General features: G+C 42.4%; 1 protein-coding gene across 8 annotated transcripts in view; it reads right to left on the bottom strand.

Annotated features, from left to right (window-relative positions):
* Positions 1 to 24,085, bottom strand: part of PRPF18 (pre-mRNA processing factor 18) — a 79,829-nt gene that overhangs the window by 16,900 nt on the left and 38,844 nt on the right. For 6 of the 8 annotated variants that reach the window (XM_034644338.1, XM_034644339.1, XM_019806330.2 and 3 more), the window contains 3 exons: positions 23,405 to 23,545; positions 23,199 to 23,270; positions 20,735 to 20,890 (listed from right to left, as the gene is read on the bottom strand). In XM_034644338.1, coding sequence (XP_034500229.1) covers positions 20,735 to 20,890; positions 23,199 to 23,270; positions 23,405 to 23,545 — 369 coding nt within the window. Of the gene's footprint in view, positions 1 to 1,800; positions 7,996 to 20,734; positions 20,891 to 23,198; positions 23,271 to 23,404; positions 23,546 to 24,085 lie in introns of those variants that run through there. The other 2 variants (XM_019806332.2, XM_011232829.3) reach the window with 1 other exon arrangement.

The following is a 24,085-nucleotide window of genomic DNA, read 5'->3' as shown; positions in this document are numbered from 1 at the left end:
AGCGGGGAGAGAACAGCCGGGCCACCCGCGCCCAGTGCCCAGCAGTGCGGCCCTCACGGCCCCGAGCTGTCCCCGTCGGCCCCCCAGCAGGCCCACAGCGCCTCGTAAGAGCACGGACCCCATGGCTCTAACATCAGAGAGACTTGGAAAAGCTACCGCCACATTAAGAGCAAGCCAATCTTCAATCTTTAGATTAAAAAATGTTATAGGGGCGCCTGGGCAGCACAGCGGTTAAGCGTCTGCCTTCGGCTCAGGGCATGATCCCGGCGTTATGGGATCGAGCCCCACGTCAGGCTCCTCTGCTGTGAGCCTGTTTCTTCTTCTCCCTCTCCCCCTGCTTGTGTTCCCTCTCTCGCTGGCTGTCTCTATCTCTGTCGAATAAATAATAAAAATAAAAATCTTTAAAAAAAAAATAAATACATAAATAAAAAATGTTATAAAGGACAAAAAGACACAAGGGTCTTTTTGGCCCATAGGAGTGTAAAGTGAGTCACGATCTCAGAAGGAAGAGCAAGTCAAAGCCTATTTTCCCCAAAATAACGAAGTCACAATCGTCTATTTTCTCAAGTATGTTTCATATCCGTAACCAGTATTTAGGACTTTGTCCTCTCAAAGTCATGTCTTATTCTAATCTGGGGAGAAGCCCAGAGAGGGCCAAGAGCTAGATGCTTCCATCTAATAAGTTGGGTGACAGAATCTTCACAACTGGCCACGAGCACTCCTCTGGGTTTCGAACACCCGGTTGCCTTTGAACTGCCTTTCACATCACCCCGATCAGGGCTTTTCTGCAGCTGAAGTGACCTGGTGCCGGCACGCACCAGGCGCACTTTACACGTATCTACACCTAACAGGATGTGGCCACGTCCGATCTCCATCCAGCTGAGGCAGCTGCACCGTGGAGCACCGCCACACACCTGTCGCAAGTCGCAAGGACGCCAAAAGCCAAGAAACCTGAGGAACGTACACTCTGCTTCGGGACTGAATCCAGCGGCATATGAGGGAACACACAGTCCTGGAAATGACCCCATACTAGTCTCATAAAACAGGAGGTCCCAAAGAAGGCAGCTGTGATGGTTAATTTTGTGTGTCAACATGACTGGGACACGGGTGTCAGAGGTCTGGTTAAACATTATTCTGAATGAGATGAGCATCTGAATCAGTGGACTGAGGAAAGCAGATGGTTCTTCCCAGTGTGGGTGGGCCCTGTCCAATCAGTTGCGGGTACGGGAGACTACCGCACATGCACACTCTCTCTCTCTCTGCGCTGAACTAGGGTATTGGTCTTCTCCCTCCCTCAGAGTAAGACTTATACCACTGGCTTTCCTGGGTCCCAAGCATTTGATTCCAACTGGAATTCTACCATCATCTCTCCTGGGTCTCTAGCTTACAGACAGCAAATCATGGGGCTTCTCAGCCTCCACAATCACAGGAGCCAATTCCTTATGTAATTTCTAAATTTTAATATATTTAAAAATTTACATCATTTATATTCTAGAGCTATAGATACATACATACATCTCTGGTTGGTCTCCCTCTGGAGAACCGTAAGAAGGCAGCTCAGGGTTTACGCAGTGGCTCCCTGATACCACCCAAGAACCAGCTCTGGCATCTTGAGCATGGATCTCTCCCTTTCATGACTGCAGGACGGCAGCAAAGCATCTGACGTTGCGAGCCACCTTCCAAAAAGAACAGAGAAAGGGCAAAAGATGTCTGCCAGCTAAGTCTATTTCTTTCTCTTAGAAAAGCAATAGCGTTTGGGAATTCTCACCCAATAGACTTCTCTCCACAGGTTTTTGGCAGAACATGTGACATAACCAACCCTAACTTCAAGGGGTCTGAGGAGAGTTAGCAGTTTTAACTGTGCACATTGCAGCTCTGAACAAATGAAGCTTCTGTTAGCAAAGAGGAGAATGAGAACAGGGTAAGCCACTAACAGTGTCTACACCACACATACGGCTGACAAACTTGCACAACGAAGGAAGAGAAAAATCACCAAGTCTTAATTAAAATAACAATCTAATAAAACTAAAGTATAACAAAAATTTTAGACTCACATGCTTTCCTCTCTCTCAAATCCTATACCCTTAAGGCACACCAATGTGACATCATTAATCAAGATAAAGTTCCTGTAAGACTAACACGATTTGATCTTTGTACAACCTGGCACAGGTAGCAAAGATTATGTCAATATCTGAGCTAGTTACAAGGTTATTTCCCCTTTGCATAGACAGGAACCTCGCAGAGAGGCAAGCCACAGAGCGGGAGAAGTATTTTAACACACATGTCCAACAAAGGACTCCTCGCCAGAACAAACTACGATCAGTAAGAAAAAGGCATTAATTGCCTAAATAAACAGAAGACATGGGCAAAAATAAAGTCCTGAATGGGAACTTCACAAAAGAGAATATCCAAATGGCCAGCAAGCACGTAAAGAAGGTGCCCACCTTTATGTGTCAGCAGGGAAATGCAAATTAAGGCCACCGCATAATGCCATTTTAACCCACCAGAAGGGCTAAAATGAAAATGACAGCGAGTATGTCATGTGTGGCCGGAGTGCGGAGTACCTCAAACTCTCAAATCCTGCCTGAGGGATTGTCCACTGTATAAGCCCTTTGGAAATTTCCTTGACAGTATCTAATATAGCTGAGTATGTACGTACCCTATGCCCCGGACATTTCACACCACGGTGTGTACCTTACAGAGATTCATATTCCCCAAAGAACGTATACACAAGCTTCATACAAAAATTGGAACCAACTCAAAAGTCTATCAACAGTAAAACAGATAAATTGTGGGCTGTGGCAGTGAGAATGAACGAGCCACAACTACACACGATGAGGAAGAGGATCAGAAACCAGAAGAAATCAAACATAAAACAAGCCAAGCACACTGAGTCCATTTACATATGAGCTGATTAAAACTCAGGCAAAACTGACCTATTAGTGACTGCTAATGGGTATGGGGTTTCTTCTGGGGGTGATGAAAGGTTCTGAACTTAGACTGTGGTGATGGCGGCACCCAGCTCTGGATACCCTAAATCTCCTGTACACTTTGGATGGCTGAGCTGTAGGATATGTGCATTATGTAGCAGTAATGACGTTAGACATGAGGACCATGGCAGGGACCAGAAGGGGGCATGAGATTTCCGGGGCATTAATAACATTATCTTTCCTGACTTGGACGCTAGAGACTTTGGAGATACTCACTTTGAAAAATGTATCAGGAGATGGTACTCTTCTGATTTGTACATTTTTCTGTGCTACACAATTGCTTAAAATTTACATTAAGGGGCGCCTAGGTGACTCAGTCCTTAAGCATCTGCCTTCGGCTCAGGGCGTGATCCCAGAGTCCTGGGATCGAGCCCCACATCAGGCTCTTCCGCTGGGAGCCTGCTTCTCCCTCTCCCACTCCCCCTGCTTGTGTTCCCTCTCTCGCTGTCTAATAAATAAATAAAATCTTTTTAAAAAATAAAATTTACATTAAAAGGAATGTCATCCAGGCCTACCTGAGCCTTAGGAAGTAATCTTTAAAGGCCTGAGCCAACCCTCAGTAGATATTTGATGCATGATACTGGTCTCTATGTCTCTTCTTCTGCTCAACCCTATTTATTTTATACCTCGTTTCCTCTCGCTTTATAAAACTCCAGCCAGGATAAGGTGGCCACCTAACCGTGCCGCCAGCTCTATGCTGTGTGCTGTGGTTATTCTCCCCTTGGTCCTGGACAGTCTCTTCATCTGAAATGTAAGACTTACTGCTTCACAAGTCTTTAGCGCTGGAAAGACTTTATCATCTGCTAAACTTCACACTAAACTTGAATGCTGTGTTATCCCCGTAGCTCTGTATTTAAAATACTTTCTAAAAATAGAGTCCTTCTGCCCTGAATTCATCTACCAGGTCGTTTCCATCCTTAACTCTACTCATAATTGGTGTCTTAATCAGTGGTTTTCGAACTGCCGGTCACAGAGCACTCACACGGTGTGAGCCAGCCTGGAGTCACAGCCAGCATATTTTTAAGAGAAATACAAGGGAAGAGTATGTGAGCGCTTTTGTTTCAGTTCCACAGGCGTTTATGTACCCGTGCACTTGTTACTATTTACTTTGAGTTGTGAGCGGTAAGTTTCAAAAGCTACAGCTTTAACTCTCCCGGTCAGGGGAGGGCAGAGCCTCTGAGCCAGGCTCGGACTACAACACTGAGGGCCCCGATTGCTCCTAGGCCTTAAAGGAAGAGCAGCTGGACAGGAAAGGCAATTCGGTTTTGGCGAGCTGGCAGATGGAGTTCAGAACGGCCCGGAGAGGAGACTGGGCAAACGACTCTTGCCCGCTGTGGGAGGAAGCCCAGTGAACACTTCTGAGGTCACCGATCCTACTCGAAAGGAAGCTCGAAACTTCTTAGCTGCTCTCCATGGGGAAAGGATGTGTCCAGCTTGAACGCTGTGAGGGGGGCTGACAGTATTTTCAAAGTGGCAGCTTAAAGGCGGGAGGCACGAGGACTATTAGCTCTAGCAAATTGTACCAAGGACCCCGGAGTTTACAGTGGGGAGAACTGAGTAAGCAAAGCTTTTATAATAAGCTGTTTTGGTAAATGTACAAAACCTTTTTTTAAACGAGCACGGCTCCCAAATCTGAATGGGGTCAGCTCACCACAGCGCCGCCACCAGTCAGTCACGCAGCCTCCACACCCCAGAACTTCGTTTGAAATTCAAAAGATTTTCAGGATACTGTTAACCATTAAAGTACTAGTGCGTGGTTAGAATTCGGCCAACAGAGCAGCAGGTCTGTGATGAAAAGCAGCTGCCATAACGGCGTTCCCACAGGGACCCTCGGGGGGCTGGCTGCGCACACCCGGCCAGCTGGACACTCGCACTAAGTATGCCGTGTGAAAGTGCTTGTGGTCCAGGACTCCCCGCGCGACCCCATCCCGTACATTTCTGCAGGATCAAGTCGGCCCACGAGGGGTGTCCCGGGAGCATCCTGGGGGAGGCACCTCTCGGAGACACAGGCAATCGCCACACTGCAACTTCGTGCTCCCCTTTCACTGCGACTGCCCCCTCCATTCCACCACCTTCTCTGGTAAGCCTTAATTAAAAGGGGTGACTGTGTGGCTGAAAAGGAATCAGTGATAGGAATCCCCAAATTCAAATCTACCAAATACTCTGAAACACTTTTCTGTTGACTTTTCTCAACTGTTTGCTTTCAGAATAAATTACTTTCTTTCGAATGAAAAGACAGTTGTGTTTCTCAAGTATTTACTGAGGTCAAAACCCAGGGCAATTGAAAGTGTGAGAGCAGGTCAGGAAATCGCCAGATGGAAGAACTTAACACCCAGAAGCCCCCCTGCTAGCAATCCTACTGCCCACCCCTCCCAATTCTCGCTGAGCTCAGAGCAGATCCCTCAGTTCTGTGACTCGTGACAGCTGCCCTCCCAGCCCGGGGCTCTCGGGAGCTCCCCTTCTCCTTAGGCGATCTGGACCATACTTCTCTCTTCCTCAATTGTCTTTGGCCTCAACTTTACTTTCCTAATTTTCCCCATAGACTGAGAGCACTGCCCTGGCTTCTAGATGGCCACAGGCTGTGTTGTGACGCTAAAATCTACTGCTTGGTCTTCGCAGCTGGCAAGGACACTCCCAGGAAATACAGTATTCCTTCTGAGAGAAAACCAGCATTTTATTAAATTTGAATCCAGAAAGAGAACTCCTTTGGACAGGAGTCTGGGCCCACGGTAATGAAGAAAGGGAAGAATGGTTATTTCAGGGCTGTGACTGATTTTTAAAGGATGCCTTTCTTATTTTAAAAACAGCTAAAACCAGAAGTATGTCATATCTGCTGAACTACAAGTTTCATGATGTGGAGAATCCAGGAGGTCACTGTTCTGTAATAGCTACATGATTATTTGCACTTAACAGAAGACCTTTAATTTCAGGGAAATGGAAAGCTTTTCTATGAACCTGCTTCCCTCTACCCAAGCCCAAAATGGTTAACATTCACAGGATTGTAGACGGTTACCATTTTTTTTTCCAAACCTTCTACCCATACGAATCAATTTTAGAAGGTACTGGTGTAACATGATAGTTTCTTCTTTATGCAGAGTATTAACTAACAGCAAATGGGAAGACAACATGAAATCAACGGACCACCATGCTGTGGTCTGACTGCGAATAAAGAAAAGTAATTTGGAGAGTATTCCTTCAACAATATTTATCAACAAATCCGACACAACAAGACTACACAACTCAGGTCTAGACTAGCGTCCTATCTTACGAAAGTCTCTCTCTCATCTGCCCTAGAGTAAGCTCTGGAGTCCTAACTACTTTAATCACAAGAGAGGGTGTCCAAAGTGGGGAGTGGGGTAGGGAGTAAGCCTGACTCAATCAGGACGGTGGGCTCCGGGCACCCTGTGCAAACACCCAGCAGAAATGATCCAACAGGCACGGCCATACACAAGTGAGCTCTCAAGCCTTCCCAAAGGGACCAGAACAGGTGGCCGTGAAGCTACGAGAAGCTACGTCCACCTATGACTCAGTGGACTCGCTCCCACCACGTCCTCTCACCCTTTCAACTCCGAACAGGCTGAAAGTGGGAGCAGTCACAGAGCCCAGACAGAGTCTGCTCGGTAACCACTCCCACCCCAGTGGCTGCTGCCGCCACCACCCCCGACATGAGCACACCCCGCCCCTCAGGCACAGGGCTCAGGAACGAGGACACGAGACCCAGCATTCACTGAGCTCTCATTCACCAGGCGGTGTGCTGAGCATTTTATTTGACTTGAACAGCACAGCGGCCGCTGAGGTACACACCCCGATGCCTCATGACCATCTGCAGCTGGGGCAAATGAGGCGGAGAAAGGCTAAGTGACGCCCAGGGTCACACACTCGTGGGGGGAGCTGGGACCTCCAGCTCGGCAGTGCTGACTCGGGAGCACCCCTTACTGCTACCCGACACCGTCGCTCCGCCTGGGCAGGTTGGCTCCGTTCACCCACCTTCCTCTATTAACTGAGTCCTCTCAACTTGCTGCGCACAGCAACTTGTCACCATTATCTTCACAGGACACTGCGTGAGATTCAGAAGTCCTCATCTGTGCCAACTCAGACCTGACCAACTGGGCCAGGCAGTGACCAGAGTGCCGGCACCTTGCTCCTCGTAGGCGGTCCTAGCCCGGGAAGAACCAGCAGTGTCGCAACGTGCCCAGCCTTGGCTGGCCTGACTGACAATCCATCGCCCCACCTTGAACCTTGAAGCACTGGGGTTCCTTAATTTAAACTTCTGTTGGTATAATATACCATCTTTTTCAAACTGTGATTTCCTGTGAATTCTTTCTGTCCTGAGAGATGACAAATACTAAAATTTACACTCCTTAGAAGGTAAAAGCAAGCCTTGAAATGCAAGAAAAACAACACTTAACAGTAATAACATTTACATTCCAATTCTACTGCAAGATGGCAAAAGTTCAGCAACATTTAAGGGCTATAAAGTTTCATTAAATGGTTCCATATTTTTGTTGAAATATATAAAAATATTTTTTCTAAATATTACATAAAAGACAATGTGAAAATTACCATATTTTACAGAAAGAATTAAGTCCATCCTCAAATGTTCCTTTTCAATCATCTAACTGCCAACTTGCAGGTCTAGAGGGAAGAAGTGATTTTAGACCCCTTCTGTGACAGTTGTCTACACGTTTAAATTCGAGGAAGTCTTTAGAACTTAACTTTTTGACTAAAGTAAATGACACAAAAATCAGTCTGCAGCCAGATGTGCTAGAGCCAACACCGTTCCTTAAAACCGAGAGAGCAGCATGAGGCAGAACTCAAACACAAGAAACCGCATTGCTGTTCTTCCCTCGTTCCTGTTGGTAATTCCAGAAGTCCGTACCACGTGCACTCAAGTTTCTCATTACTTATACACCATACACAGATTTCACAGTGCATTGTACTCCACACATTTGGATGGATCTGTAGGAAAGTGCTTCTGGCAAATGGTCATTAACCTCTTCAATCCCTAAGAAAATAAGAATAAAGACTGGTTATGATTTAGCTGAACTATTCTGAGTTACCCTTCTCTTTACTCACTGGTTTGCCCGTGTCCTCATGAAAATGTGGTGGCCCCCAGATGTACACGGAGAGAAATGTTTGTTCACATGCACCCAAGATACATACAACATGGAGTGAGATGTCCACAATTAACAACAAAAGTACTGGCGACAACCCAAACGCCCACGAGAGGAGAATATACGAATAAGCTTTACTATGTTCACAAATGGAACGTTTTACAGCAGTAAACATGAACTAACTAGAACTCCAGCAGGTTCCAACAGAGAGTGAAGCCCAAAGTGCCAGCTTGAGCACCCATTACAGGTACCCAGACAGTAGCTCTCCCACATATCTAAAAAGTACCATCCTTGCGAGAACTGAGAAAAGAGCCATTCCAATCACCTCTGTGTTCATGGGGGAATTCTGCTGATGAGGGATTCTGGTTGAGAACAACTGATATACATGCATCTTAGAAACAACGCTGAATGTAAAAAGCAAGTGGCAAAGGCTACATAAGTATAATATCATTTTCATAAAACTGAAAAACAATTTTAACAGAATGTACGACTTATAAATACACACATGGCGTGGTAGAATTACTTCTGAAAAAGCAAAGCAATGACAAATTCAGAATAACAGTTACTTGTGGGGTAGAGAAGGAAAACAGTCAAGGATCTTCAGAACGTTCTATTTCTCAAGCTGGGAATAAGGCCTTTAGATATATTTTTTGTTTACTTTGTAACTGACATATTACATGTATTCTTTTGTATTGCCACATATTACATGATCAAAACATTCTAATATAATCATAAGAACATAATACAACATCGCGAACCAAACCCAGCTAATCCTTCAGAATTCAGTCGAAGGACTCCTGTACTGCCTCTGTTCTGTACCTTTGGCATCTGTCACTCGGCTCTGGTTCTTTTCAAGCAACTACGACAAACACAAATTTGGATCTCACAAATCTCAAGTGCTTTTATCTCTTCTGCAGTCTGGCCAGTTCTTAACGAGCCTGGAACTTTGTAGCGACTTTTTAAATTGAGGACAAGAAGTGTCTCTCTTAGAATTCATTCGGTCTCTTTCAGCTCATCCTTCACAGATCCTTCTGTGATCCTGCAACATCCTTACTTGGCATTTGGTTTTTAGTTATCCCTCTTCGCTGTCTCATCCACCACTGAGCAAACATACCTCTCAATTCTGGGAGTAGCTCTGCCAGCAGCAATGAATCCTATTAACTCTTCTGTCGACCAGGCTACAAACTTCTTCATTTACAAGGAGACCCTCTGCCCAATGTTTTACTGCAATCTATATTTAAACCACCGCCACCAAGCATAGTGGCACTTGATTTTAATGACCCACTAGGCATTATCTGGCAGCAATGAGTTTAAGGTTTCTCACCTTGGGTTTGCAAAAACTGAAGCCACCCAGTTCCTAGCACAGTTAACGAGAACAATGAAATCCTATCACAAGTCAAAGGCTGACTATGGTCAGAACTCTATCAGATACTGAAAATGAAAATGTCTATAGCACATTGCCTGCTACTTAACTGGGATTCTCTCAGGATTATCTTTCCTCAAAATGATACAATGAAATAGCATCTGCTCTTAAAACACAAAAGAACTTCACGACCTAGCAGGAAAAGCAGTGTGTGGCTATCATTCTACAAGGCAGTAACAGAAGGACGTATCTAGAAGTCAGAAGGAAGGGCAGAACACAGCCTGGAAAGACACGCTGATGGAACGGGAACCTAAATCATCGTCAATCATTTAGAACTCTTACTCTGTAATTACCCAAGTATGCAAACAACCCTAATGCGCAGGGAAATCACCAAAAGCAAAACAAAACAAACAACAAAAAGTCCCTGCAAAATCTCTTTGGTGCCACAGTTAACACAAATATACATCCCTGCAAATACAAACAGAACTATAATCTAACAGATTCCAATCCAAGGATCATGATTTTCAAACACCTTACTTAAAGGCCTTCCCAGATTCAGAGGGTCCACGTTATGCTACTAAAGAAGCAGGAGTGTGGAGGAAGGTTACGTTTCCACTGATTTCCCAGCAGACATCTGCAGGCAGTGCAAAGACAGACCACGTCATTTGCCTGGCTCCGCACTCACGTTTTCTCGTGGTCGGCCCGTGATCAGGTATCTGCTTCAGGATGAAGACCCTTCCCTCTCACAGTTCAGCTTCTCCTGCTGGGAATTCTAACTATGTGTATGCAGACATGTGCCCTGTAGCCATGGAAATACACATGACAGCACTAGCGTGCCACCTTACATTTTCTGAAAGAAGAGGTGAGAAGGGAGAGGGCCGAGAAAGACCGAGCCAATGAAATGCAAGCATTCGTCATTAGCCGCAGCACGGCCAGAAAGATTATGAGCGAACACAAGGCCAACCGGCGCTCAGACTGCTGGAGGTGGTCTTCCCTGTAAGAAACGGAATCTTGGCTGTTGGCTCCTTACTGGAGATATCTGTGATGCTTACTTAACCTCACTAAGCAGATTCTAGGATTTAAAAATAAATACCAGTATCCTGTCTGAAATCTTAGCTGCCAAAAGGTTGTGAAATTCAACAGTCTGAGTCATAAATAGTTACCACGAAACATTACGACCCATTTTTGCAGCAAGGACTGATAGTACACAGCACAAGTTTTTCAAGGGGTGTAAGGTCAGGACAGCATATGGTTATTTTCCAAATGGAAACAAATCTTTTCAATTAGATCCCCCGGGATTTCCCTTTCAAACTGCTTGGGGATGCTTAAACCAGTTAAGACAATGAACCGCTTAGCTTAGCTTATTGCAAACCACTTCTGATTTCTTCTAAAACTGATGGCACTTTTAAACGCAATTTTTATTTCCATGAAAGCAATACATTTATTTAAGAAATCTTTATTCAGGGGCTACGGTGTGCCAAGTACTGTTCTAGGCTGAGAATACAGGGAACAAAGCAGACAAAAATCCCCATACTCACTGACATTATATTCTACTGAGGGAACACAGCCAAGAAACAAAAGGAGTATGTAAAACACCTAATGTTAGATGATAAATGCTATGGAGAAAAATACAGCAGAGAACGGGTGTGTGTGGATATGGGGAGTGACCAGAAGAGCATTTTGGCTTTTACTTTAAGTGAACTAGGAAACCACTGCAGAACTCTGAGCACAAGAGCATCACAATCTGACTCACATTTTAACTGCATCGCTCTGAGTGCTGTGCGGATACTGAAGAGGGGCAAGGATATGGGGCACATGGCTGCCCCGGTCAGCACAGCATGCAACTCTTGATCTCAGGGTTCTAAGTTCAAGCCCCATATTGGGTATAGAGATTACTCGAAAATAAAATCTGGGGGGAAGGGGAAAAAAAAAAAAAAGCAAGGATAGAAGCTCAGAGTCCAGACAGGAGGTGCTGCAGTAATCCCGTAAGAGAGGCTGGCGGCTGGGCCCAGGCGCAGCAGTGAGGGTGCCGAGAAGGGACCAGACCACAGACACACTCTGCGTACAGAATCATCATGCTTTGCCGACACATAGGTTATGGGCGAAGAAGAAAAATAATGCCATGCTTTGTGTATACATAATTATTTTTTTGAAGTTGCATATTATTTAAATAATAGCAGTCTTCTGCCTCAGCCTTTCCAACCCCTAATTCTAGCACCCCAGAGGCAACCACTTTAACTGTTTCTTCTGGTATTTACTGCCACTCTTTCTAAATACTGACAGTGCCTGCTTTTTCTTCTGTCTCCAAGGGAGTCTGTACTGACTTCCTAGTGTGAAAGCTGAGATCTCAGTCTCCTACACCACACCCACTGGCCCTTCACAGGCACACACACCTAAATGCGGTTCTCTTGCCCTTGCTCCCCAGTCACAATTCCTAGTGAATGCAACATTCGCGATTTACTGCATACTGTCTACACAAATATTATTCAAAGCAGAGTCACGTAGGGTATTATGATGAGCTCTCCTTTCCTATTTCTCCCTATCTTTGTGTTTGTTTATGGAGATACCACCAATTCATTCTCCACCAGTAGGCTACGCTCAGTATGACCGAACAGAACAAGTAGCACATCCGTTCCATTCTTGTCCTGGAGCCCTCTGTGTGTTCCAGCCTAGAACAAATGAATTCCGGATCTCTCTGTACTGCTAAGACCCTAGAGCATCCCTTCACCTCCAACCCGGCTGTTCCTTTTCATCCATTCCTATAATGGATCCTGTCTCCTGGTCTTTTGTCTCCCTCCGTCACTGCGGTGGAGCACATCTCGAGCAGAGGCAATCTTAACGCAGTGGATTCAGGATTACCCAGGTTCGAATCTCAATTCCACCACTTCCTAGCTGCATAACCGTGGGAACTAACTTCTCCATGGCTCAGTTTCTCCACTTGTAAAACAGAGAAATTATCCATCAACCTCATATTGTTGCTCTAAGTGCTGAAGTGAAGCACACAGTGAGCACTACATAAATGTCAGCTATAATGATGATGCCAGAGAAGGGTACGTGAAAGGTCACATTCTGAAGACACTTTGAGACTTATCTGAAAACATCTTTAGCCTATATTCACACTTAACTGATAGTTCAGAGAAGAATGTAATTGAGTTGAAAATTATTTTTCTTGCTATGACACAGGTACTCCTCCACTGTCTCCCAGCTTCCAGAACTGTTAATGAGAAGTACGAAGGCATTTGAATTCCTGAGTCCCTGTAAACGACCTGTTTCTTTTCTCCCAAAGCATTTAAAGTCTTTATTTTTTTTTAAGGTTATTTATTTACTTGAGACAGGCAGAAGGAGAGGCAGAGAGCACGAGAGAGGCAGAGGGAGGAGAATCTTCACTGAGCTGGGAGCCCGATGTGGGGCTCGACCCCAGAACCCAGAGATCATGACCTGAGCCGGAGGCAGACACTCAACCATCTGAGCCACCCAGGCGCCCCTGAAGTCTTTTTTTTTTTTTTTTTATCTTTGGCCTCCCAATATTTCACTACATTAGGTCTTGATGTGGGAGCCTTCCTGTTCATTTGCTATGTATTCAGTGAGGTCTTTTCATTCTAAATACTCATAACTCTTCAGCTCTGGAAAGTTTCTCTGCATTAATCTTTATTTCCTACCTCCCAATTTCTCTGTTTGCTTTTTCCTGGAATCTGAATAGTCCAGATCTTCTAGACTGACTCCCTCATTCTCTTACCCTCCTAATTCTTTTAACTTCTGAATTTCTGCTATAATATCTAATTGCTAAGAGCTCATTTTAATTCTCTGACTAGTCTTTGTGGTATACTGTTATTTCATGGTTACAGACTTAGCTAAGGATATTAAAGCAAGCTTTTAATTAAGGTGTTGTTGTTTTTTTTCTGTTCCTTCTTTCTCTGAATTCCTTTTTTTTTTTTTTATGGTTTATTTTGGTCTCTTTCACACTGTAAACTTTCTCTAAACGTCTGATGATGCTCGGTGAACATTCGTATTTACGAGTAAGGCACCGAAGAGCTAAGGGAAACTCCCTGAATGGGCAGGGCTTGTCAATGGAGCTTCCTTTGGGGACAATATTGCAGCAAGCTAGTTTTTTTTTTTTTCATTGGAGGAATACTGAATGTTAGTAACTGCCGATCTTTTTTCTTGAGTCAGTTCACAGAAAAGAATCCTCTAAATTTCCTGAGTGGGAAGGTAAAAGCCCAGCTTCCAGCATCACAGGAACCAGGGGAGAATAGGAACTACAGGGCTCATTTGTCAATACACAGGCTCTCAGTTAAGTACCCTGTTTTCACTAGAGCATGCCACCCTTCCTGAACAGTATAAATCCCCCAAAGAGTTAACTAGCTTTCTGCTAGAGAGGGCAGGAGGGCCCACTTGGCTAAGGGAGGAGGAACCTCTGGCCAACTTATCCTAATTCTCAACCACTCCTTCGTTTTCAGCCCCATCCCATAGTCTGGCCTTTAAGAAGTACCTAACAGCACCACATCTTGATCCTTCCAGATTCTACACAGTTTACATTAATGGCTCCTTAAGGACTCCTCCCCACACAAATTTAGCCAAACTGATTGTTTTTTCATCAGTATGCTTCTAGAAAAATAGATGCATTTAAATAAAAGTCTAACTGATGAACTGTACACTTAAAAGTGATGAACATGGTAAATCGTGTATTTCACCACAATTTCCAAAAACCTAACTGAAAGCATTACAGAATATTCTAGATAAAGTATAAAAATATCAAACAGATACAGTTTGGTGTATCATAGCATGTGATACAGGGTACAAATTCTGCATAATGAAAGTTGTTTATACCCAGATAAATCAACCTGTATCCACTGAAAAGTTACCAATTTTTTTATTATTGCAGAAAACTAACTTTTTAAAACCAAACTACAATCACAATTCTTTAGCTAGACTTGCCTTTTCTTTTATAAACTCTCATTAGTTACTAGGACTTGAGGAAGATTCTGTTGTTGTTCTTAAGCAATTTTTGTACTGAAATATAAAGACGACATTTCATCACATCAATTACTTCTGCTCCTGTCACTAGTCTACACTATAAGAACAAAGTCTTGAAAAAGAAAGCACAGATCTGTCTAGTGATACAGCCCAAGAATGTGACATTTTTTCACCTACCTATTTAAAATTCTGTCAATGAGCTGCCAAAGTTCTAATAAAGTAATGAATTAACAAGAGACACTTAAGAATTAATTCTGACTTTGGGCTAAAGGAATACTCACCTGACCTGAAACAGAATATTCAAAAAACGTGTACTTACTAATGAAAAGTTAATTTGTACAATTTCAACTATAACCCATAGTTGGGTATAAAAGGCCAATCCTTCAAAAACTGTCCATAGGAATTCTTTTCACACAGGATCATTAAAATTGCATTCATCTAAATAATTCATTCTAGCCTTTTAAATAACTTATCTGGATCTCGCTACTTGGAATGATGAAAAGTCCCCTGCAAGTATCAAAAGTACAAAAATTTTCAGTATCTGTAGAACTTAATGGACACTTAAACAAAACTGGTAACTTGGGGGGCGCCTGGGTGGCACAGCGGTTAAGCGTCTGCCTTCGGCTCAGGGCGTGATCCCGGCATTGTGGGATCGAGCCCCACATCAGGCTCCTCCGCTAAGAGCCTGCTTCTTCCTCTCCCACTCCCCCCTGCTTGTGTTCCCTCTCTCTCTGGCTGTCTCTATCTCTGTCAAATAAATAAATAAAATCTTTAAAAAAAAAAAAAACTGGTAACTTGGGACTCAGTCTGCCTTTCTGGTTTACAGAACAAAGCAGGGCTGCACTCCTTTTCCACTTGTCTGGATGTGTCTTTAAGAGAACAGATTTCTAGCTCACAGACTCATCATTTCACAGAAAGTAACAAAGCACAGTCACAAGTGAGAATTCCATTTTGAAAACAGCACTTGCCTGCTTAGCTAAGTTAGGTAAAAATTTAGACTCAATGACCCATTTGGGGGAAGAGTTCCTTTATTTGATTAGCAGGCTTTCCCAGTGCGGGGTGATCTTTTTTCCCAAGCATGTGGTTGAGAAACAGAAGATTTAGCACCCAAGTTAAAGGTCTGTTTGCTATCGGTTCAGCTGTCAGCTAAAAATGAAACACACACTGCTTAGATCAGCATTCCCCAAATGTGCTTCTACTGGACACTGGTATTCTGATCACATTAAAAAGCAATGCATGTGATCGATAAATGCTAGCAGTATTTTTCTCGAAAAATTTAATATGGCAGAAAGTATCAAATGGGTAAACAGTATGTTCCCATGCAATAACCTGCTTTTAGCAGATCAGAGCCAAGAATGCCAGGAGCTAGCATGAAGCCACGTGACCCACAACAGTGACACAGACTTTGATGCTTAGGGGATGTGCACCTGCTAACCATGAAACTGTATATTCAACATATGGATCAAGCTGTGACCACTCTGCAGTGATTGAAGTGTCTGTTTTACCATTCTGGGCAATATGTGAATATATTATAAATTTTCAAATGTTCCATGAACAAATAAATTTGGCAAATGCCAGTATATATGCCAAAACCCAAAATATGGATTGAAATAACAGAAAATACCGGGATCATGGGAATTTACTAGGGAATTTACTAACTTAATATTACCGCAAACAACTTGTCAGAGCAAACTGTTACAGGACACTTGCCTTTTGAAACAGTGCAACTCTAAGAAAAATTATTCAGAATGAATCTTACTCCTCAATCATCTAATCCCCAAAGAAATCTGTTGTAACACAGTACACAGATCAATTAATCTAGATATATCAGGGATGTTATCAGTAGGAAACAAAGAGCACAAACTCAAAAATTTGATGGTAATTCCAAGAACTTTACGAAGGCATGGGATGGGCAGGACTTGGGACCAATAGGAGATAGCACAGTACCCCAGAGCTAGCAACACTGAGAAGCGGTAGCCAGCCTGTGCTCTGAAGGGGTAAGGAAGGGGGGGGGGGAGTAGTTAACCGAAGCCCAGAGAAGGTAACTGTATGCAGATGGCCATCTGGGAGAAGCTACGGCCTTGGGTAGGAAATGCCATCAATCCTGTGACCCCACAGGGAGGAAGGCAGGGAAATAAATACCTCAAACCCGCGCTTCTCCCACCTACAAATGCCTTACCGTCCCTCTCACTGCCTACCCCAACTGGAAGCCAAAAAGCAATGTTGTTCATAAAAGCCAGGTTTCTGGGGCACAGGACAAGGGGAGGAAGAGTGGAGAGTGGACCGCCGAGCTAACAGCTACCTGACATGCATTTCAGCTTTTCCTCCTCCTCGTCTTTACAGACAAGTAAAGAATGGCCAAGACGTGAACCTTTTTAAGAGATGTCTTTAAATGACTCAATTATGAAGTCTCTCAATAACCAAGAGCTTCCTATAATCTGTATAAAAGAAGCTTTACCCGAATCTAGGCCAAAGGTGCCATCCGTATTTGGCAAACAAAGTTCTTGAAGTTACTAACACCAATTTAAATCTAACCCCAGATTTGAGGCTAGCTAATAAACGACACAACCTTTCTTTGATCTGCATGGTGAAAAAACCCTCCCTGTGGTGTGTTTAATTTTTGTGAGCAAGAGAACAACTTTCACAGTTTAAATTCTACAGAGGTTTGCATAAAACCCAAAGATGAAATCATGGTACAATAAAATTGTTTTCAACCATATATCCTAACACTGGTACTTCTCACCAGGATTTCTAAGTAAAAAAATAATTATTCCATACATCCAAGATTCCATTAAATGATGTCCAAAACAGGCAAAATTAACCTATAGCAACACAAGTCCGAAGAATGGTTACTTCTGATGGCAAGAGGACTAGGACTGGGAGAAGGCATGAACAAACTTCTGGGGTGCTGTTAGAAACGTTCTGAATCGAGATGTTGTTTTCTGTCTTGGTAAACCAATTATCACGCATACTGAGAATCACTGAGCTATACAATGAAGGGGAGTCCGCCTCACACACTCACTGCCTTTTAGAGGTTTATTGCACCTCAATATAGTAAGAAATAGTTACCTTACTGAAGGACTTCCATTATTACCTACTTAGTCAATATCTTAAGGTAGAAAATGCATCAGTCAGGCAGTCACCAGAGGTCAGCAAACTAGGGTCCGCAGGCCACCCTGCTTCTTTCCTAAGTGGAGTTTTCCTGGAACGCGGCCAACAGCAGCTGTCCCATCACAGGTGCGGGGTCCAAGACGTGCAACAGACCCCTGGGAAATGCAAAGCCTCACGTATTTTCTACCTGATCCTTTAAGACAAAGTTTGTCAACCCCTGACTTAATCTTCAAATAATGTATTTAAAGTGTTCCTTTTTTTAAGGATAGTCCAAATCCACCTCACTTAAACACCAAAGTCACAGGAGGACTCAAAAGACAGCTTAGCAAATTACTCTGCTCACCGCCATCAAGAATTTATTCATAAAGCTCTCACGTGGAGACGGCAGTGTTCTGTGGCCTTGAGCTGATTGACCTATGTTGTTAGGTTGATGTTAAGACATCAGAAGTGAGCATTTTATTTGTCCTTACAGAATGCTAATTTGGTGCCACTATTTTAAAAACAGAACCACACAATTTTTTTTTTAGAAAAAAATTAAGATATTTGGCATATTAAAAAAAAAAAAAAGTGGAAGCTCGAGCAACACTGACCCATATCCCTCCAAGGGAACAACAAGCCGAAGCATCAGCTGACCCCTCACACCAGCCTCCACTGTCCCATTACGACAGAGCTGGGACAAAATGAAATACTGCTTCGATCGTGTATGTAAAGTGAGAAAACAAAAGACAGAGGGTCAAGGGTTTCTTACCGCCCAGAGCACTTACTACTGACTGTCAGAGGCATGTGAATTTGCAACCTTAGTTTAAGCAATGGCCTCAAGGGAAAATGGCAGAGCAGAATCACAGCTATCCAAGGAGCAAAAAGGGCCACAGTTAACCTGATGCTTGCAAACAGCAAGTGGCAAGGATCTCCCTCACGTCTTCCCAGCGGCCCTACTCCTGTCTCAGCGCACTTCTGTGAAATAGCTTCTTTGTCCTATTTTTGCAACCTCTTGTGAGTCCATCTCTAATTATTCTAAAAATAAAAGTTTAATAAAAAGAAAACTATCGTTTCCTTACACTGATTAAAAATGTGTCTTCCTTCCTATACCTTAACTGGTCCTTAACTATAGGACAAGTTTACTCCCTTTTCTGCCAGAAGTCCCACCATTATCCACAGCTCTCTTGCTCAGATCCGCACCAACAGTCTCCTTTCCTTCAAGAACTACAAAAGTAACAAGACTTTCACATCTCTTGTCCTATACGATATTCTTTCAATCAGCAAATATTTACTGAGCACCCACCACTGAGTAAGGTACTGTTCTAGACTCTGGGTAGATAGCAGTGAACTATGTTCTTGCAAACCTACAGCTAAATTATGTCTAATAATGTAGCAGTCATATCATACTATTAATTTTATTGCATGTATAGCCTCCTAAATTCCCTAATCCTTTCTCACATATACATTGCTCAGACTATATATTCAAGCAACCAGGTCACTGGATCCAATTTTTTTTTTTAGGTCATCCTTGCTAAATTATTATATTTTTAGAATCTGTTCTTTCCTTGAGTCTGTCAAGAACTCCTGGAATGCCAATGTCTTTTCCACCTTAACACACACCCTACCCTTGTTGTCCGTAAATCTGATAAACCTCTCTGCAGACAGAGTCAACCAAACCAGTCATTAAAATGTTTAACAAGACAGTATTGAGGTGACTAAGAACCCCATGACATCTCACTAGCATCCACCCAGATAGACATGGATCCATTGTTCAGTCCTCTGCGGCATCCCGCCCTCAACCAGTTATGAGTCTACCTGACTGTATTATATCAACAACTGTCCACAAGAAAATTACTGGGTTTAGGTCAAACACCCTCCAAAGGTCAGTACATTTACCAATTTTCCCCAATCACCTTGGGAAAAAGGGAGGATTTTTTTAAAATGGGAAGGGAACAGTTAAAAAAGACGACCAATGGAAAAAGAATAGGTCATTATAGGCTTCCAAAAATAAACCAGAAGTCTTTAAAAATGTTAGATATATTTTTAAGAAGAAAATCTGTGTGTGGGAAAGTGGAAACCATGCCACTGTTGAAAAACAAAAGCTGTCTTTGAGACAATTTATGTTGTCATATGAACTTTTACACACACTCTGGCTTTGGCCATGGTACAATTGAACACAATTAGTAAATTTAGTCATCAGAAACTGTTTTCTATTGTTAAAGCCAAATGACTTTCCCCTCCCCCTGCCGAAATAAAAGCTTTTTGCCTTCAACACAGTCACTGGTGGTAATTAAAAAACGGAAAGGTCTGTGAATTTCAACAAGTATATTTGAACTCCATGAATTCTACAATTCATATTAGGGAGTCAAGTTGAACTATTTGAAAATGCTAATATATATGAAAAAGGCATAAAGCATGACGCACAAGTTAATCTTCAGCACTTGGAATTGAAATCACATAACAAGATAATTCATGAATATGGTAATAATTGCTCTCTGGCACAAAATCTGAAAGCACGTTATGCATTCTAAGCAAATTTTACATTTTAAGTAAACTTCCTGAATATCATCTTCAAACTTTAGAATTAACATCCGGCACAAGTCATTATACAGACACAATCTGGGATTTTTGACAATTTGGCAAAAGTGGGATAACAGTTGACTTTTTTTCCCCCCAACTAAGGAGAAAAGTTTTACCCAACAACAACGTAAACAAGTTTATGTGAGGCACAGAGGATCATAAGAAAATAAACTATTAACCCTTTAGCCCTGCTTGTGTCGGGAAGTGTCATTAAATGTTACTGAAAAATACATTCGTTAAAGCCAGATTTTTACTACTCATATCTTCTTTTTGGCCCAGTAGATGTTAAATCTATCTGGAAAATAACAAAATGAGATTTACTGCTAAATAGTCTAAATTTGTCCTTCACCAAACTCCCAAAGCCAACTGAAAGAGCATTATTTCAACACGGAGGTAATCAAAGCACAATGCCTCACCCTGTCTTGCGTCATATATGAAACTTACAAGGTTTCTACTGTATTCAGTGAAGAGGTCTTAAGCATAAGTACTTATGAAAAGTGGACTTGTGTCCTATCATACCACATCCAATTTGCTATAATTCTTCATCTGCTATCAAAATTGACAGTTTGGAAATTATAGAATGTTAACCTCCAGAGCAATTTCTTTCTCTTCCAATTGCTTACCTGAATGTATTTCCGCTGCGTTTCATCATTTAGAACATGTGCAACATGCTTAGAAAAAATCTTTTCTCTACCAGTTCTGGCATGGATACCAACCATGGTGACCCCTATGGGCCAAGGGGCATTTCCAATGGCCATCTGAAGATAAGCATCATTAGCCTAAAAAGAAAGTTTAAAGAGATCAGAAAAGCAAAACTATTGGGTTGGTCCCAATTTGTGAAGTGTCTCACAGCCCTTTATGACATAATTTTCCTCCATCTCCTGAGCATGTTGAAAGTATTACCAGTCCCATTATTCAAACAAAAGAAATTAAAATATGGGGTGACGAACTGCCCTGTCCAGGACCACAAACATCCATGGAAAACTAGAAACCAAAGCTAATCCTGTGAGTAAAAAAACAAACATTCTTTTGCAGTCTTTGTGCACTGGCTATTATACATTTCAGATCTGGAATTACCAGGTAGGTAATCTGATGCGCTGACAGAAACTCTAGTTTGGGTCTCCTTTACACCCAGTCTTCTCCACAGGTGGTCGCACGTAGAAGATGGAGGCTAACTGGTTTTTCATAAGCCAACCTGCAACTAGACCCACTGTCTGCACAGCAGCGCGGCCTCTGAAAACAGCAGGGGCTCCGTGAGCTGGGACTATCACACAGGGTCCACAGCAGATGTGTAAACAGAGATTAAATACTAACCCTCAAGCTGAATAGTTACAGGATGAGATCGCTTCACTTTGGCCCATCTACACTTCCCACCTGCCAAGAACCTTAAAATAAAAGCTACAAAACGTAAAGACAGAAAACGATGAAGACAAATGGTTCTTTTTCTAAACCCAGCCAGCCTGGCTACCTAGGAGGAAAAAAAAAGAGAATAAAACAGAAATCAAGTAAATTCTGAAAGACCCCTAGGGTTTCAGAGAAGCTCATACAGTCAGGTCTTGAAGAGATTTTAATTTTAAAAACCAAATAGCTATGTGACTGATAAGCAGAGTTGATTTTAAAAATCAGGTACTAGAAATAGGCTAACTGGAAGACCGTTTTCTACCCTGAAGATAAATTTGAATTTGCTCTACCCAGTTTTATAAAGCTTCATTTTAAAGGGCATGTTACACACTTTTATCACGGATTCATATTGTGTCAATTCTCTCACTGGATGTTAACTGATAAAACTCTCGGTATTTAGTCTCCCCGAATTTCTAAAGAAAGCTGTCCAATTAGGTTATTAAAGTTTCTTGGTTCTTCTGCAGTTTACACAAAATGAACTTTCCCCTGCTTCTCAAATATGAAAATGTAAAAAGTAACAAGAGGAAAGGCATGCTCACTAGTAGGCAAGTGACTTGATTTCTTTCACAGTGATGCTGACCTTATCCATCCCTTTCAAGGAACTGTCCTTACTAAATACCATGCAACTAATAGGAACTATCCAGGAATAAAATTTACAGGCGTAAAACAAAAACATTACCTGTGATAAAAGGAACTGGCTCTCAAACGGAGGGAGAAAAAAATCACTATGTTCTTATCATTAGCACAAGGCTCCAGTCCCCCAGGAGTGCTAGCCGACCCCCTGTTTGAGTACAGATACTCAGAGCACAGGAGTAAGCCCTGGCGCCCCCACTTTTCTGCCAGAGCCCCACCTACTGCTCTGGAATGGTCAACGGAACTGTTGCGCTGAAACTCCCTCCTCCTCACTCTTGAGAAGCACTGCCACTAGAAGCTTCCCTCTTTAGACTCTGCTGATGGGCCAGACGCAGGGGCACGAGTCCAATCCCCATTCCTGGGCCAGCAGGCCGTTCTCTTTACGTTCTCTACACCAAATGACAGCCTCCCACTTCCCTTTCTGAACTCCACTCCAGGAGCGCTGGGCCACGGGGCGGGGCTCTTTCCCCCAACCACCACCTCCTAGAGCCCATTCAGGAGCAAAGACACTGGGTCTGCTATTGTTGCTGTTCTGAAATGGGAGGGGTGAATTCTGGCGGCCTTACTTGGAACATTTTCTCATATAAATATAAAGGGTGGTTAAATTCCATTGTATTGTTAGTACAATAGTTTAGCTACATTACGGATTAAGTAGGCTTTTATAGCTGGCCTGGGAAACTAATCTACATAACATTGTTTCTATGGGAAAATTTGTTCCAAGCCATAATCTTGAACAATCTTTGAAATCCAATTCCACTCATGAAATGAACATTGCCTATATATCCAGTCCATGCGCTGAAGAATCTCTACACCTACCTTAAAAATGACTAAAAAACCAATGTGGTCAGAAAAGTTTATTATCAATGCCTAATCATAAAGCTGACAATGAGTTAGATAAAAGATTTTGTGGGGTTTTTTTTCTTTTACTACTAATTCATTTCCCATTCATTAAAGCTCCTATGTAAAACACTCCGGCACCAAATGAACCTATTACGCACACACAACCTAGAGAAGCTCATAACCGTGATCCTCATGCCCAGCATGGTAACGTACCTTTACATATTCTCTCTGCAACATGAATTTAATAATATCTGTTATGGATTCTTTAATATCAGCAGGAAGATTCTGGAAAAGAAAAAAAAAGCGTAATTATTTTTGGAAGCTACAGTGTATAATTACAGACTGCCATTTATTCTAACTTTATATATTCTATTTTTTAAAAAATCAGTTATATAAAAGCATTTTTCAAGGAACCTTACCCTTTTCCGAAGCTTTCTGAAAAGGGGTCTGAGATAGGACTCAGTCTGCTTTTGAGTAGCACTGTTCAGTTTGCCCTGTACACTGCGCTTCACGTAATCTTCTCTGGCATTCAATTCTTTAGCCCAAACACCAAGAAGAAACTGATGAAAGAATGGGTAAATTTAGACTACGATGCCACCCAGTGGTTCAAAAGGTTTAAAAGTTTTTTAAAACACCAAACAGTGTATTATCATCTTTAGAATAAATTTTTTTCTAATTAAAACAGCATCAATCAATATTTAATGAATGAACTATTTCTGCTTATTTTACATATATGTTTTGTAGTTTTCCCCCAACAAGAGCTACCAAATTTCAAATTTCATAGATAACTTTGACAGAAATAAACTTTTACTCATATTTCTACTACAATTCAACCCACCTAGACTTATTCGCCATCATACCATATGTGCTGTGATATTTAATCAATCTTCCAAGGATGTTTTTGTAATACAGGCACACCCCATGCACACTGCAGGATTGGTTCCAGACCACCGCATTAATAAAGTATCACAATAAAGTGAGTCAAATGAATTTTTTAGTTTCCTAATGCATATAAAAATTATGTTTACATTATAATGTAGTCTATTCAAGTGTATGATAGCATTACATTAAAAAATGTATATACCTTAATTAAAAAATAC

This window comes from Ailuropoda melanoleuca, chromosome 15, assembly GCF_002007445.2.
Source record: "Ailuropoda melanoleuca isolate Jingjing chromosome 15, ASM200744v2, whole genome shotgun sequence".
Lineage (NCBI taxonomy): Eukaryota > Metazoa > Chordata > Mammalia > Carnivora > Ursidae > Ailuropoda > Ailuropoda melanoleuca.
This window is presented reverse-complemented; position numbering and strand designations above follow the sequence as displayed.